Below are 15,231 nucleotides of genomic sequence, written 5' to 3' on the forward strand. Positions count from 1 at the left end.
TATTATTATTATTATTATTATTATTATTATTATTATTATTATTGCAGTGATGGTTGAAACAGCGCAACTGGAGGATGCGAATGCACACATACATATACACACATACAAAGAAGCAAATGGAGAGTTATTAAGAAAAGCTGTATTTTAATATGGTACACTTTACACATCGTTATGAAACACGCTCGTGGATATCTGATTGTCTGTCTGAATGCTTTTTAGTCCTTTGCACGTTTTCTGCAGCAACGGAAGACGACATCTCACATTAACGATGTGCGTCCGTTTTCCGTGTCCATGTAAAGGATTACCTGTTGCCAGCGTGTATGCGAAAAAGAGAGTGACAAAAGCAGATACGAATGCGCATTTAGAGAGAAATTGCGCAATGATTATAATTTCATTCATGGAAACATGCTTTGCGTGAAAAAGGGAAAACATATATTTGAACTATTGGCAATCCAAACGTAATGATCGATTAAAACTGCTTCAACAATATTTTAAAATACAATAGAATTATTTAAATGTCGAATAATTTTCTTTTAATCTCTAAATTATCGGAAAGTAAATAATTTTCTAATATATATTTATATATATGTATATATATTATATATATATATATATATATAAATTTTGAACGATTATTTGCGTGATGTAATTGTCAATTCAAATCTATTATCTCTTTCTCATGTACGGTCGGCTTTCCGGTTTAATCGATCTTGTCGATGGTTATTAACCCTTGTACACAGACGTAGTTTACAATTATATCACCATTTGTTTCATATAAATTATTCGACTTTTCAAATTTATTAGTTCTTCACATGTGTGTATGTATTGTATTTAAAACATTTAATGCTTATACACGCATGTCTTTAATATGATTCTCTCTCTTTCTTTTTCATTCTGAATATGATGTATGAATTTTTATTGCATTTTTAAATTTTTAATTTGCAAGAGTTGTTTGTGTCTAAGGGTTAACTCACTTTGGACATGCAGTTTAGCGCGATAAATGGGAAATATATTTTTGGAGAATTTTATGTTTAGGCAGTTATGTGTGCACTTTTCTATTGATCCCGGAAACCGGAACGTCGTCCGCGAGGCATCAAGACAGGCTTTGGATATGTTGTTTTACGTAAAATCGAGAAAGCCGAGAATCAACATATATACATATATATAATTATTATTATTATATCTCTATTTACTAATAATCTCGATTATAATAAAACGAAATTACAATTCTAATTATATTAGAAGTTTGACTTTAAAGAGTAATCGGCCGTCTCTCTTTGCGCATTTATTAATCGAGTAATCTCTTTTTAAAAGTGCGAAGAGCGATACATAATTTTATTAGTCGGTACAAGCGAGCAGCGAGACTGCTTTTTTATATATAAGCGATGCATAAATTAATTAAGATAAGCGATTCGTGAAGTCAGAATAATTAATATCGTTATACGATTAAAAAGACATATATACGTAGTTGTACGTTTACCAAAAGGCGCGAGCTTTATCTGAAAAAAACTTCAAAATATGCATGCAAAATGCATTTTATAAACTGAAATGGATTTTAAAGTTGCCAAGATTGCAATTACAAAATTGACGCGAAATCGGCTGATCTTTTTAACTTTGCATCATTAAACGACATTGATTATTCTCGATATATGTGTGACGGATCAATAAAGTCGATATTACCGTACTGAATAATCATTTGTGCAGTGCTGCTGACCGCAACCGAGAATCGTGTATTTTTATATATCCGCGAAAAAAATCACATAATCTATATATAAATATATATATTTTAAATGGAAAACACCACAGATCATTGTGCGGCATGGCACGGCGATATGAGGATTATATCTGATTATCATCAGGAATACGCGTGTGTGTGTGTGTGTGTGTGTAAATTTAAATACACAAGGAGTGCTTATCAAATCAGTACACTTTCGAATCGAGTATTTGTGAATTGAGCGCTTTTTAATGCCCATATCGAAGGTCTTCGATGATCAAAATCAAGCTTTTGAGAGAGAAACATCAAGAGATTATGCTAATTAATAGCCCGTATAGTATGCATAGTTGATTACCGTTCTCTCTCTCTCTCTCTCTCTCTCTCTCTCTATATATATATATATATATATATATATATATATATGTATATATATACGTATAAATAATATATCGTGTAGAGAGTACATTGTAATTTGTCGCCGTTTGATCGGTCGGAAATATTTTTAAAATCACATCGATTGTAGGACATACGATTTGCGCAGTTAACGGCGATAGCCGCGTGTACAAATTATAATGTTAATGCAGTTTCCCTCTTCTCCCCTTCCCCCCTTCCTCCATCGATCGATTTCTTTTAATTACGATAACGATTGCCGTTGATCGGAGAACGATGACGGCCTGCTCACTATAACGATTTTCTCTTTAGCGGAAACACAGTAAAACCGAGACGCAAACGCGCGCAAGTAGATGCTTTTGAACAGAAGAAAAAATGTTATCTATAACTTTTTAAGAGTTATTGATCTATATTGATAATATATGTAATTATATAATTTTTTCTGCGTTGTTATTATCAATAATATAATTTATTAATAATTATTAGCTCTTAATTTTTAATGATGCGCAAAACATGTACATATATAAGCAAGCATGCTCGTGCCTTGCTTCTCGGTGTTTTGCGCGCGTGGTATGTATGATATACTTGTAAATATATACCATAGACAAGTACAATAATTGCCAAAATAACTCGGAATCTCGAAATCGAGTCATTTTTGATCTTTATCTTTCTCGAGCGGCGCCGACTCAAATAATCGGCGGCGAATAATTCGTGACGATTTCTTATTCATCTGGTTTTTGTCCGCGCTCGAAATCAACGTCCGTTTTGCAAATAAATTTTTATTACGCTTAATCCAAAGTGATCAGCGGTTAAATAATTGATATATCTTATCGCGAATTATTTGCCAACGTTCGTCGTTAATTATGAGACGTAAAAGCACGACGATATGCAAAAATCGAAAGACTGTCTCGAAACCGAAAACTGCCAATAGATTATCGAAGGATATGATTCCTGTTCTCGAAAATGTACTCTGAAACTGCCTGTACCGAAATTACCCGACGAAACTTACCGTTCTTCACTGCCACACATAACTGTATTGTTCTACCCCACATTTATCCCATTATAACAATTTGTTATCTCTGCCATTTTTAAACGGTGTAATTGTATATCGATGATATAATTATTTTTATTACCATCGAAAAAAATAATATAATAGAAATTACTATTTTACAATCTTTTACATACTTTATATTCTCGCGTATATTAACTTTCAACTGTATCATAATAATCGAGAATTAATATAAGAAACTTTATCTCTGTCTATGTGATATTTGAATCATTGTTTTAATTATCATCGATAAAAGACATAGTTTTCTATTGTCGTTTTCACTTTCCACGGCATTTCCAATGCATTTTTGCTGTATTTAAAACTTTTTACACACATATCCATACGTTTTATAATTTCGCATTCGTCGTGATTCTACGATTATTACTTCGGTGATTTTATAATGTTCTTTTTCGTCGGGTCGCTCTAATCTAAAAAGAAAAGATCATTGGCGAATACACACACGATAGCATAATACTATATTTTAGTAAAAGAATTTATCGATATAATGTGTATCTGTAGGTGCGTAACTGCCGACCGCGTAGTGTCGGCGATCTCTATCGCGATTTTACCTAATTAACCAATGTAGAATTCTTCGTGGGAACTATAATTACTAGTCTTTAATTCCGTGACATGCGCGCATATAATCTCGTTTGTCAACGCGAATATATGCGTGCATATCCGATACGGGAAACGAGTATGCGAAGTTGATAGAGTTACTCGAGAGACGGAGTAATGTACAATGAGTATGAAATATAAATTGCCATTTTTTTATGTATACAAAATATTGTAATTACAATTATACTAATAATTGCTATTATTTTATTATTATTATTATGTTGATATCGTTATTGTAAACTAATAATTATTAGATTTTTGAAGTTATTATATAATAATAATGACTATATTAATTATTAATTTTATATTTCTGATGTTTATTATTATTACGTAAGCAAATTACAATTGTAATAATTGCGGTTTTGATTTTTATACATAATATTTTATACATATATATAATATATATATATATATATATTGTAAGAAAACAAAGAGGAAAACGATCGACTACTTTTCAGGAGACATAAGTGTATTTTGATATGTACGAATATGTGGCACGAATAATTCAATGCATTTGGTCTGCGCGAGATCGAAAGATCGCAATACGAATTTTATCTTTATGCGAAGTCTCGCGTTGAGTCGTTTGTGTCTCCTTCCGTTTATTTTGTCGGCTAACGAACATGTTGTACAGGAAGATATGATTAGAATATGAATTGTATTTTTTTATGGAAATTACTTTTGACGGAGCAAAGATTAATTGTACACCGAAAATTCGAGGAATATCTGTGAAACTTGATCTGTGGCTCCGCTCGAAATAGTTTACAAAATAATTTATCGCGTGAAATTTCAACGAACCAACAATATACCGCTTCTTAAGTTGATAAATATTTTCAACAGGCCAGTAGCGAGAGCTTTCGAATTGTAATCGTACTTTCGCGGCTTTTCCTTGACGAAAAATTTCGCAGTTTATTTGATGCTCGAACTGACATTCAATACACAAAACTCAATCCTTCTTCAAGACGTTCAGGCGTTCGATGAGCCACGTTCTTAAGGTTCCCAAGAACTTCCGACATTTAAGTGCCTAAAGACCTAGAGACACATCTATTCTCTTCGTTGTCTAGTTTTTACGGTTGGATAAGGCGTTGCTTGTTGAAATGTCAACGACAAGAATTAGCGCTTGTCCGCTGTGTGTAATAAATTTCGTTTGTACGTATATGATTTACCGTCGCGATGCGATAGGACATCTCACGAAAATAGGATGATTAACGAATTGACATTTTTTGTTTTTCCAATAGAGTGGAATATATAAAGAAGAATAATTCTCTATATTGCAGTCTTTTGCAATATCTACAACGTACCTGCGTGTATGAAAATATATTGCAATAGTGTTAAAAACTTTAAAAAGAAGACTGCACAACTTTTGCATCAGCTTTTTAAATATATCGAAGGAATCTTCCATGTTTCTTTCTTGTATTTGTCATCTCTTTCAATTGTGTAAATTATAAGTTGCTAAATGGAAATGCGTGTATACAGCGCATAGAACAATATACAAACTATTAACTTTCTGATACACACTTTTTGATAGTCAAAATAACCGGCACGATGCATATTATTTTCTTATTATTCTCTTTTACAGATATTGATTCACTGTGACAGATCATTTCTTTTTTCTTCATTCCACACTTACTATATTATACGCCACAAATAATCAAAATCCCAATAAGAACTAAGATAATTCATCAGAGGGTTGAATAAACAATATGATGCGCCGAATGTTGCGAGACTAAGAAAAGATGCAATAAATAATGACGAAGTCTATATTATGTACGTTTCTATAAGTACGTTTCTCTCTGTAGAAATGAAGCTTAGAGTACGCACTAAGAATTGTGACAACGCTTTATTCAATTTCGCTAGTTTTATGTCGCAAAGGATGAGAGACCGTCGCTTGGCAATCTCAACAGATCTCAGCACTCCGACGAAACGAACGAAGGATCATTTATTTTTTATTCAAACACAGAACTCGCAGAAGGGCCAGCTCGTTTTCGTGGAGTGCGCCTAATACACAAATAAAAAAGATAATTATACATTATAAAATAAATAAATAAATGTGAATGTGAGAGAGAATATAAACGAAAGGATAAATATTTAAATATATACATACATATATATATATATCTATATCTACAGATGCGCGTGCGTGTACATACATACATACATACATACATACATACATATATATATATAATATATCTAACAAAGTGTGGGGAACCTTGAGAGACGTGTGGAGCAGCAAAAGCGAGAGATCCTCGAAAGTAGAAACGCTCGAACGTCATCAGCCGATGCTTTTGTTTCTGAGGGGATGCAAGAGTCAATTTTTCGATTACGTAAACGAAACCCCTGCATCACACTGTAACATACCTCCATAGCACATCTCATAGTTTAATTAGCCCTCGGATTATCGGTCGTTTAAATTTTCTCAGATACAAAAGGAGAAAAATCGTACCTTCAAATATATTTATTTTTCTGACTAGAAAATCGAGGGAAAGAAAGAAGAGAAATCGAGAAAAGAAGCTACGGAGAAAGATAATGTACACACTATATGAGCGGTATTTTGTAATCCGAGGGTTAAGACTGATTGTACAAGCGCGTTATAAAAATACTAGACCGACCATATTTTATAATTATACTGTCATTATTATTTGTTTGTAGTTATACAATTATTATCGAATTTGTTTTTAATAAACGGCAGGTGCCATGATTACATATATTGGCTGAAGCGCAATTATTTTTAAATATATATCCAACCCGTTCTAAATATTTCTGTTACTAGACAAAAGAGATATATTTTCGTTATATAAATAATTCTTTCGAAAAATGACATAATTTTACAGTTATAATACTTTTCCCTAGAAGTGCCATTGAATTAATATATATTATTATATAATTGTATAATTATATTCTCTCTCTACTCTAGATAAAGAAAAAAAAGGTTGTAATTGTAAAATTATGTCAATTTTTAGCAGAATTATTTGTAATATGGCTATATAATTATCTGTAATATGGCTATAATATAGTTAATATTTGTATAATGGTTTTTTGTTTCTAAGCTCAGTGTTTATTAGATAATAATTATTATCAGAGGTATATTGAATAATAAAAATAAAACATTAAAAAAAGTAAAATGAGTTCTCAAAATTCGAAGAATTGACTATGAATTGATCCAGAATAGCAGAGATGAGTACTTGAGCTAAAAATATCGGATAATTCTTAATTCATTTATTTAAAAATAAAACACAAAATTATATTCACATAAATTAATCAATTTATTTTTTGTCAATTAATAATGTTTAAGGTAATTTTGTTTAATTTGATATAATTTAGTTTCTAATATAGTTGCTTAAACATTTTGATTATATTATTCTATTATCGCAATTGATAATTTTACAGAAGTTATAGATGTAAATTTCGTGATCTTATCTCTCTCTCTCTCACTCTCTCTCTCTCTCTCTCTCTCTCTCTCTCTCTCTCTTCTGCATTTAAACCTTTTCTTCATCGCTAAAGTCGAGTAAATCTATAATATTTCTACGCTTATTTAAATTAGTGTTTGCATTATAATTAGTGTTTACGTTTTGATTGTGTCTTTTATTTAAATGTGATATGTCGTCAAGAGTACGTCTGGCATTGAAATAGTTGGCGTTGAAATTTGTATTTGTATTAATGTTCGCATTTTTGTTCTCGTTGCGTTTTTTATCTTTAGTTTGTTGTGTTACGGGCCTTCTGAAGAGTGATTCGACGTCTGTCTCATCATCGAAGCCTAGCGCCTTTTGAAGGATACGAATACTCTCGGAATCTACGGGAGCCACGTTTCTTCGGGTAATCTGCGTCTGCAATACAATTTAGTTTTTGAAGTTCATCTAATTCTTGAATAATGAGATCAATACGAATTTGTATAAAAATTAATAAAATTTAAACTTTATGCTTTTTTCTGTTAAAATATTTGTAGAGAAAGAGAAAATAATTTTGCTTATATACACATAACAACTAAAAATTATATTTTTAAAATTATTTATGTATATGCGTTAATGAAAGAAGACATATATTCCGTTTGTCAAAATTGGTATTTAGTATTTATGTTATTCGCCTGTTTTTATTGTAATATTTTTATGTAATTTTTAAGATATACGTACCTCATCGGTGTCATTTTTAGAAATCTTCGAAATTTCCGAAATTAAATTAAATATTCTCTCAGCTGGAACAAGGCAATTCAACGTGGGTGGTTCGGGTTGTTTCGTTTCTTGGAGGAATTTCAGATTTTCGAGTCGATTTTCAATTCGATGCAATGTATTCAGAATATATTCCGCATAACGCGATCTCAATGCGTTACCGTATTGTGTCAATAAAATCAGGAACTCATGAAAGAAAAAGAAGATTAAAACTAAATTACTATATATATCTATCCTATTTTTTTATAGTAAGCAATTTCAGAATAAGTGAAAAAACAGAGAATAAATAAAATGTACAAAAGAAAAAAAAATAAGGATAGTATATCATTTAATATACAAACTGAATTGAATAATTTTATTCGACAAATATTTTAACAAAGAACAATTCACTTACTAAACAGCCGAGTATTCGGTGCGAAATCATCGTGGAAGATATGATGATCGATCAAGATTCCTTTCGATTTGTGAATCGATCGCACGGCACATGTTATATAGACATGACCATTCTAAAGACTGTCGTAGAGAGAATATTATCTGTGACCTTTAACGGTTGTAGATTTAAAAGTCATTTATGAATTTCCATTTGATGTAATGGAAAATTGCCGATTTTATCAAATGCATCAAACGATCAGTCAAATTGTTATTGCGCGCCTGAGTGAACATATAAAATTCAATTTATCTTTTGCGATACTATTAATTGGCGTGCAAAATTGTAAAATCGTAATGTCTTTGATCTTTCATCGAGCTAGATATATTATGCGTATATAATGAAATATATATATGTATATATTTTTATTGTAAATAACGCCAGATTATAAACTTCCTTTTTTTTTCAAATAATTTTTGAGATTTTTTATTTTAAGCAAAAGGAGAATATGGTAAATATAAGATGAAGTATAAGAATGTAAAAAAAGATTATTATGTTTTTTAAGGAGGCAAAAAAACGTAAGAAATTGGGTATTTTTACCCATTATTTCATACAGGTGGGTTTTCCGAAGGTTTACCGATTATTTAAATGCAATTTATTATACCATGCTGCAATTCATAAACTTAAACACATTTAAACAATTTAAACAACTTTTAAAAAAAAATTTTTGTGGATTATATGCAAGTGTGCGTTTAATTATAATTCTTAATTTACAATTTTAATTAACAAATATCTTGCAATAAATCCACTTGGATTCAATTTTCATTTTTTTTTAGAATAAAACAAATAAAATATTAAATATATAAGGAATATTCTATATCAACGAATAAAAATTAACATAAGTTAACTATCTAAATTATTCATCAAATTTAGTTGATACAAAATTAGGGATGTTATTCAAATAATAATAATAGTTAATTAGGGTAATAAAAAATACTGAATAAGAAAATTATTTTTTTAAGTATTATTTATATTTTTATCATTTGCATATTCGCTTAGTACAATGCTATAAATACATAAGATATATTTAGATAAATAATAAAAATTGTTGTAAAGAAAATGTTATATTTAAAAATTATTATTATATTTATTTTTGATATTATTACACGTTAAAAATATAAGAACGATCGAATAGCCTCGTGAGATTATAAAAATAAAATACTATATGATTTTAAAATTGTCTTTAAAATTATCCATTGAAATTTGACGTTATATCTCACTTGATAAAAAATTTTAACAAACAGAAGAAACAATGCAAATTATATGAGATTTGATATGTAATAATGTATGATGATTTAAAACGACGCGTTAAATGCATAAAATTTATATAAGTACATTATAGGAAACATTATGTTGGATTTAAAAACGGATTACTTTTGTTAAATTATATTATATTTATTTACAAAAAGAAGAAAAGATCAAATATTAGACATATCTCTCCTCCTAGCAAAATTTGATACCAACAAATAATTACATTAATTCAGTATAATTAATTTTACAAATATTTTTCGGCCATTTTTTATTATTTTCCAAATAATCTGTTCTTTTTAATAGAAACAAAATATGATGTCAAATCAATGAATCGCGTCGAAGATATCCTGTCTGCGTATCTTGATTCTGATATTCACATAATCGTCTTTCTCGTTGTCATATATCTTCACAGGACCGTGAATTGAATTTGTCCTTCTACTGGATACATTCGCTTCGTTGATTTTCGACTGGATTGTTTTTGAGATCATCACTTTCAGGACAGTCATCATGTCCGCCACGATATCCCTCACCATTATTTCTTCATCCAGCAGGTTTCTATTCGGCGTATCTCTGGTGAGGGCTCTTCGAGCGATCTTGTCGAGTTGGCTCGCTACTTGGAAAACGGATTGTGATGTTCCCCTTCTAGTGGATGTCATAAGGGGTATCACAGCTTTTTCGAGCTCTTGGATAGTACTCCTCGAGCTGGTAGGATGATCGGTACGATTGCTCAGACGGGCTTGTATCACCTTCCATAATTCCTCAGCCACCTCTTGTGGATTCAGATTCACGATGATATTTACATTCTGATTTTGTATGGATACCTATAAAGTATATTAGTGTGTTACGAATTATTTTAGAATATTTTAAAGATACTTTTAAGTTTCAGTAGAACGGTTAACTGCGTTGGATGAAGCAATAAGCAATATGACAGTCTTTATGAAATAAATCTTCATTTTTGTGAACGGTTTGTATTATATTGTTATATTTTTAAATATGTGATTGAGAAGAATGTTACAAAAAAAGTTGACTTTATTTGTATAAAATAAATCGTGCTCGATTAGAATAACAATAATATTGCACACAACATGCTTTTTTAAAGATTAATTTATTCGTAAAAAATATACATGATATATTCTTAAACCACAATAAAAAGATTAATTTCATTTTTATTTTTTTATTTTAAATTTCTTACCTCTTCTCGCAAAACTTGCATCTGCGAATGTACCTAGAAAGATACGCGTACAGTGTGTTATAATTAGATTATTAAATAAATTATAAAATTTACAAAACATTCAATAATTTTATTCATACTTTAAGATTTACAATAATATACGATTAATTAAGATAGATGTTAATTAAGGCTAATTATAAAAGATTAAAATTATATTTATAATTAATATTTCTTCGCCTTTATTTTGAATACGCAATGACTTTATAAATTAATGTAATAATTATTTTAAATCAAAAATATATGTATATATAATTTATAGAAACTTCTTTTTTTATGCTAAAGACGCGTAAAAGTTTTTAATGTGCTCTGCCAATGTCATTATTTTCTTAGCTGCTTTCCTATTTGCTTTGCTATCCTTACGTGGACACTGGTCAGCGCTAGGGCGCACAATATCGGCAAGTACGTCATAACGTAATTGTCTCAAGCGTAATTGTTCGTTCAGTGCTAGAACAACGAATGCATATAGCGAGATACATACCGCATATACATTAAACCGACTTTTTTATATCCGATAACACCCACCGCGGCGGAGGTCGCGCGATATCGAGGCATGCGGAAATTAAAAGGCCGCACTCGCCGTGCAACTCATAGGCAGTAGTTAATTCACGATAGTTCGTAATCGTCTCATGATAAATTCAAACAGACTGCATATAGGCAATCAGTTAGCGGGCGTACGCTTTACTGATCGATACAGCTTATGTTATGGATCGCGACTTTTGCGAATCGCGCGAACGCGAATCGAGTCTGTACGCAAGCACAATTATTATTTTCTACGTGTTTCCACACTGTCACGGTCATTTATTTGCGACGAATGCCGGATTAACACTTAGGCTATTCAATTCGCCTCGATCCCCGTTATCTTTATATTCCGGCATATTCGACTATCGACATCGTCATTGTACTTCTATAAATTAACATGCGGTCAATTGTAATCAATTGTGCAAAGTATTTTGTTATTTATTTTTGACCGTTTCACTTTGGCACATCATAGTTTTATAGCTGTCACTTCAACATAACGTTATAACAGTGTATATCTTAAAATTTTTTTTATTATCTCTAGCTTTTCTAATATTTGCAAATTATTGATCGATATCTGTAATAACAAAGCAAATAATTTTTAATAATTATATTTTCATATTTCTAGTTTTTTTTTTTTTTTTTCAAATAAATATGTATAAAATCTTTAATAACAACTCATCATAAATCATCATCAATCGATAAACATACTTTTTCTACATAATATTTCTATTTAGTTTTGATTTTAGTTAATTTTTTTATACATTCAAAAAATAATGCAATTTTTTCAAATTTACAGTGTTTTATTTTTCCACCAGCGTTATAATATTATTAATTACATTAAAGAATTTGTTTACACAGAACTGTTATGTATAATATATCTATCTTAGAATTCCAGACTAAATTTTGTAACGACAGGTACAATATACAATATTTTCAACACTTGATGTGTGTGCAACACAATCCTGTGGTTATATTATTACATATTATTAAGCTAATTTTGTGGAAAGCTTCCGATGTCTGTGTAAATCTGTAAAATAAATGTACATTAATTTTGTTTAATTTTTTAAATATTTTATATACATTCTACATTTTTATATATTCTTTATCATATATTTTTATTGAGAACTGTTTGCATGAGATTATTTGTATTTTTCATTGTGTTACTGATCATATTATCAGTTTTGTTGTCAAGCAGCATTCTATCCTAAATCTCTCGATTATAATCTTGACCTCTTTAGAAATACGAAATATTGTTCTCAAGCTAACAATAAGCATGATTTCTCTATTTTCTAAAAATATTTTTATCACAAATAAATATAATTACTAATATTATAATTAGTAAATATATAAAAGTGTATTAATCATTAATATGTAAAATATAATTTTAGATTTTTGTGTATAAAAAACTGATCAAACCATAAAGGCCAATATGTTTTGATTTATCATTCACGGTTAATTGATTTTCACGCACAATAATTATAAAAATAATAAAACTAATTTTATGAAAAAGACTTTCTTAACACATACAGCATTCATTAGAACTAAAAGCTTTATATAAATTATAAATTTGTTATAATTATTGTTATATATTAATTATATTAGATAATTGTATAATTATTCTAATTTTTAATATAGTTAATATATTATATATATATATATATATATATATATATATATATATATATATATATATATATTTCTCATATATAGTATAAATACTTACTCTGTGATTAAAATTAGATATGTTTCATGGCAAACTTCTGTTCGGCTATTCATTAGTCACGCTATAATAATCAGTCGTGTAGCTTTTGCTATTGGGTATTTTTTCCTTTATAACTGGCAATAACGCGTCGATCAATCGATCGCTGATCTCCGGTTTTGTTTCAGATAGCTGCCTATCCAAGTTTGTATCTTTTATGTTATCAACAAAACGAAAATAATTATTGGATTTTAATAGATCATTATCAATGCGAGTATTTCGATTTCCAATCGATCGACTCATTCTGATTTTAGTGGATGGATTATCTTGAAGTTCCTTCGGCTTTTCTACATTTGATTTGTTCACGTTTTCAGAATCTTGTAAATCCAGTGTGCTGTTCGAATTCTTGTCTCGATATTCAATAGTCGACGATATTTGTGATGCATCGGATTCCGATTGATTGAGTGGCCTCTCAGTTGCAGGATCTTTCAAAAATTCACTTTCGTTACTTTGAGATAAATTTTTCAAAATCGGATATAATTGCTCATTTGTATAATTCGTTTTTATTTCATTCATCTTTTCGAATGTTTCGGGTTTTATTATTTTATCATTGACAGAAGCAGATTGGCTATCGCTATTCTCTGTTTTATGTTTGAAATTTGCAAGATGTTTCTGATCTTTCTCGATAGGTTCCGAAAGCACATTAGTAACGTTCTGAGATTGTGAAATAGCATGATTCAATAAATTATTTTTGTTTTTCGCATTCCCCGGTGCTGGTAAAATCTTAATCATCGATTCTACGAAATGTTTCGCATTTGACAAAATTTGACTCATTACAGGTAAATCATTTACGATTTGTGGATTGAAAATGTTTTTAAAATTTTTAATCACAGTTTCATCAAGAAATCTCGGACTTACACCATTGTTTCTATCCGACTGTTCTGGTATATTTCCTGACCACTGATTAAGTTGTTGATTCACATTCTCGTGTAAATTGTTTATAATTTTCATACCTGGAATATTTTTTGCTAAATCGATGCCAAACATTCGTTGACTCACTTCAGGCGTCGTTTCCAGCACATTTTCCGATTCTGGAAGAAACTTATTCGCAGTTTCAGTTAAATCATTTATATTTGTTGCATTTGTATTATTTTTTATTAAATTAATTGAATTAAATAATCTTTTATTAATACCATCTATTGTTGAATTCTGAGAATTTTGTTCATCAAAACTAATATTATCCGCACTTGAGGGATTGCTTATTGTATATAAATTAATTGATTTTTGCGAAGAATTATAGACGTCGTAATTACGTCTGACAATGTCAAATGATGTGTTCTGAACATTTTGTGCAAGCATTGGAATTAAATTCCTTGCCTTTGAATTGCGTACAACATTAGTGTTTTCTTGAAAATTACTTGGATTATACAATCCTTGTGATTGCGTAGAATTGAGGACAGTTTGATCTTGATCCAAATTTTCTAATAAAACTTCATCGTTAATTTTTATTTCAGAATCAATGATGAACGAACGATTCTGTATTTTATCTTGACTCTTGTCAGGCCGTTCTAGATTTGCTTGAGGGAACGATCGCGTTATGGGAGCTTCAATTATCGAAGGTGATAGATTATCGTTGCGTCCATTGTAATCGTGGTCTCTATCAGTTTCATTTCGCAATTGCATTAAACGATTTGCAGTATGCACTGCCAATTGTAGAAAAAGTTTCAGAATATTCTCATTTTGAGCAACCGAATTTGGATCATACTGCAAATTACTCCAATCGATATTTGGCGGCAAAGAATAAACCTAATAAAAAAATATAAATTATTTTACTGTTACTATATTTTCTCTTCATATAATTTTGCACTGAATTTGAAGTAATTTAATAATACATTTTTATTTTATTTATTAAAATAAAAAATAGTTTAATTTATGGCAAAATATTAACTTTAACTAATTGTAAGCTAAAGATAAAGGCCTTTTGCTTATTTAAGTTTATAAGTTTATTTTCTTATTTAAGTTTATTTCTTATTTAAGTTTATATTACCAAAGAGATCAACGCGTTAATAATGATGAAAACGGAATTGTCCGGCCGCATTTTACTATTTACTATAACAACGTAAACGCAACTGCCTTAAATATGATCGTAAAATTAATATCGAGCATTTTCTATC

At 29.8% G+C, this 15,231-nt stretch overlaps 3 protein-coding genes across 3 annotated transcripts in view; 1 reads left to right on the forward strand and 2 right to left on the reverse strand.

The window, feature by feature from the left end:
• Oatp74d (Organic anion transporting polypeptide 74D) overlaps positions 1–6,461 on the forward strand; it is a 97,782-nt gene extending 91,321 nt beyond the window's left edge. The window contains exon 15 of the transcript XR_011448182.1: positions 48–6,461. The gene's annotated coding sequence lies outside the window, so the exon portion shown is untranslated. The remainder of the gene's footprint in view (positions 1–47) is intronic.
• Positions 6,462–9,931: 3,470 nt separating this feature from the next.
• Positions 9,932–11,277, reverse strand: LOC138939078 (uncharacterized). Its single transcript, XM_070306599.1, has 3 exons — positions 11,200–11,277; positions 10,801–10,833; positions 9,932–10,429 (listed from the first exon to the last, which is right to left on the reverse strand). Exons 1-3 carry the CDS (start codon positions 11,245–11,247, stop codon positions 9,932–9,934), a joined length of 579 nt encoding a protein of 192 aa, XP_070162700.1. The 5' UTR covers positions 11,248–11,277.
• Positions 11,278–13,126: 1,849 nt separating this feature from the next.
• LOC138938955 (metacaspase-2-like) lies at positions 13,127–15,155 on the reverse strand. The gene is made up of 2 exons (XM_070306376.1): positions 15,105–15,155; positions 13,127–14,863 (listed from the first exon to the last, which is right to left on the reverse strand). The coding sequence occupies exons 1-2, from the start codon at positions 15,153–15,155 to the stop codon at positions 13,127–13,129; spliced, it is 1,788 nt and encodes a 595-aa protein (XP_070162477.1).
• Positions 15,156–15,231: the final 76 nt, after the last annotated feature.

Source organism: Polyergus mexicanus, unplaced genomic scaffold, assembly GCF_030449975.1.
Source record: "Polyergus mexicanus isolate NDT 795.1 unplaced genomic scaffold, iyPolMexi1.0 SCAF_1, whole genome shotgun sequence".
In the NCBI taxonomy this organism is placed as follows: domain Eukaryota; kingdom Metazoa; phylum Arthropoda; class Insecta; order Hymenoptera; family Formicidae; genus Polyergus; species Polyergus mexicanus.

Coding starts and splice junctions, on each gene's coding strand:
- LOC138939078 (XM_070306599.1), bottom strand. CDS start 11,247: ATGACGTACTTGCCGATATTGTGCGCCCTAGCGCTGACCAGTGTCCAC. Junction 10,834..11,199: donor TAGCGCTGACCAGTGTCCAC/GTAAGGATAGCA, acceptor GTATCTTTCTAG/GTACATTCGCAGATGCAAGT. Junction 10,430..10,800: donor TGCAAGTTTTGCGAGAAGAG/GTAAGAAATTTA, acceptor TATACTTTATAG/GTATCCATACAAAATCAGAA.
- LOC138938955 (XM_070306376.1), bottom strand. CDS start 15,155: ATGCGGCCGGACAATTCCGTTTTCATCATTATTAACGCGTTGATCTCT. Junction 14,864..15,104: donor TTAACGCGTTGATCTCTTTG/GTAATATAAACT, acceptor TTTTTTTATTAG/GTTTATTCTTTGCCGCCAAA.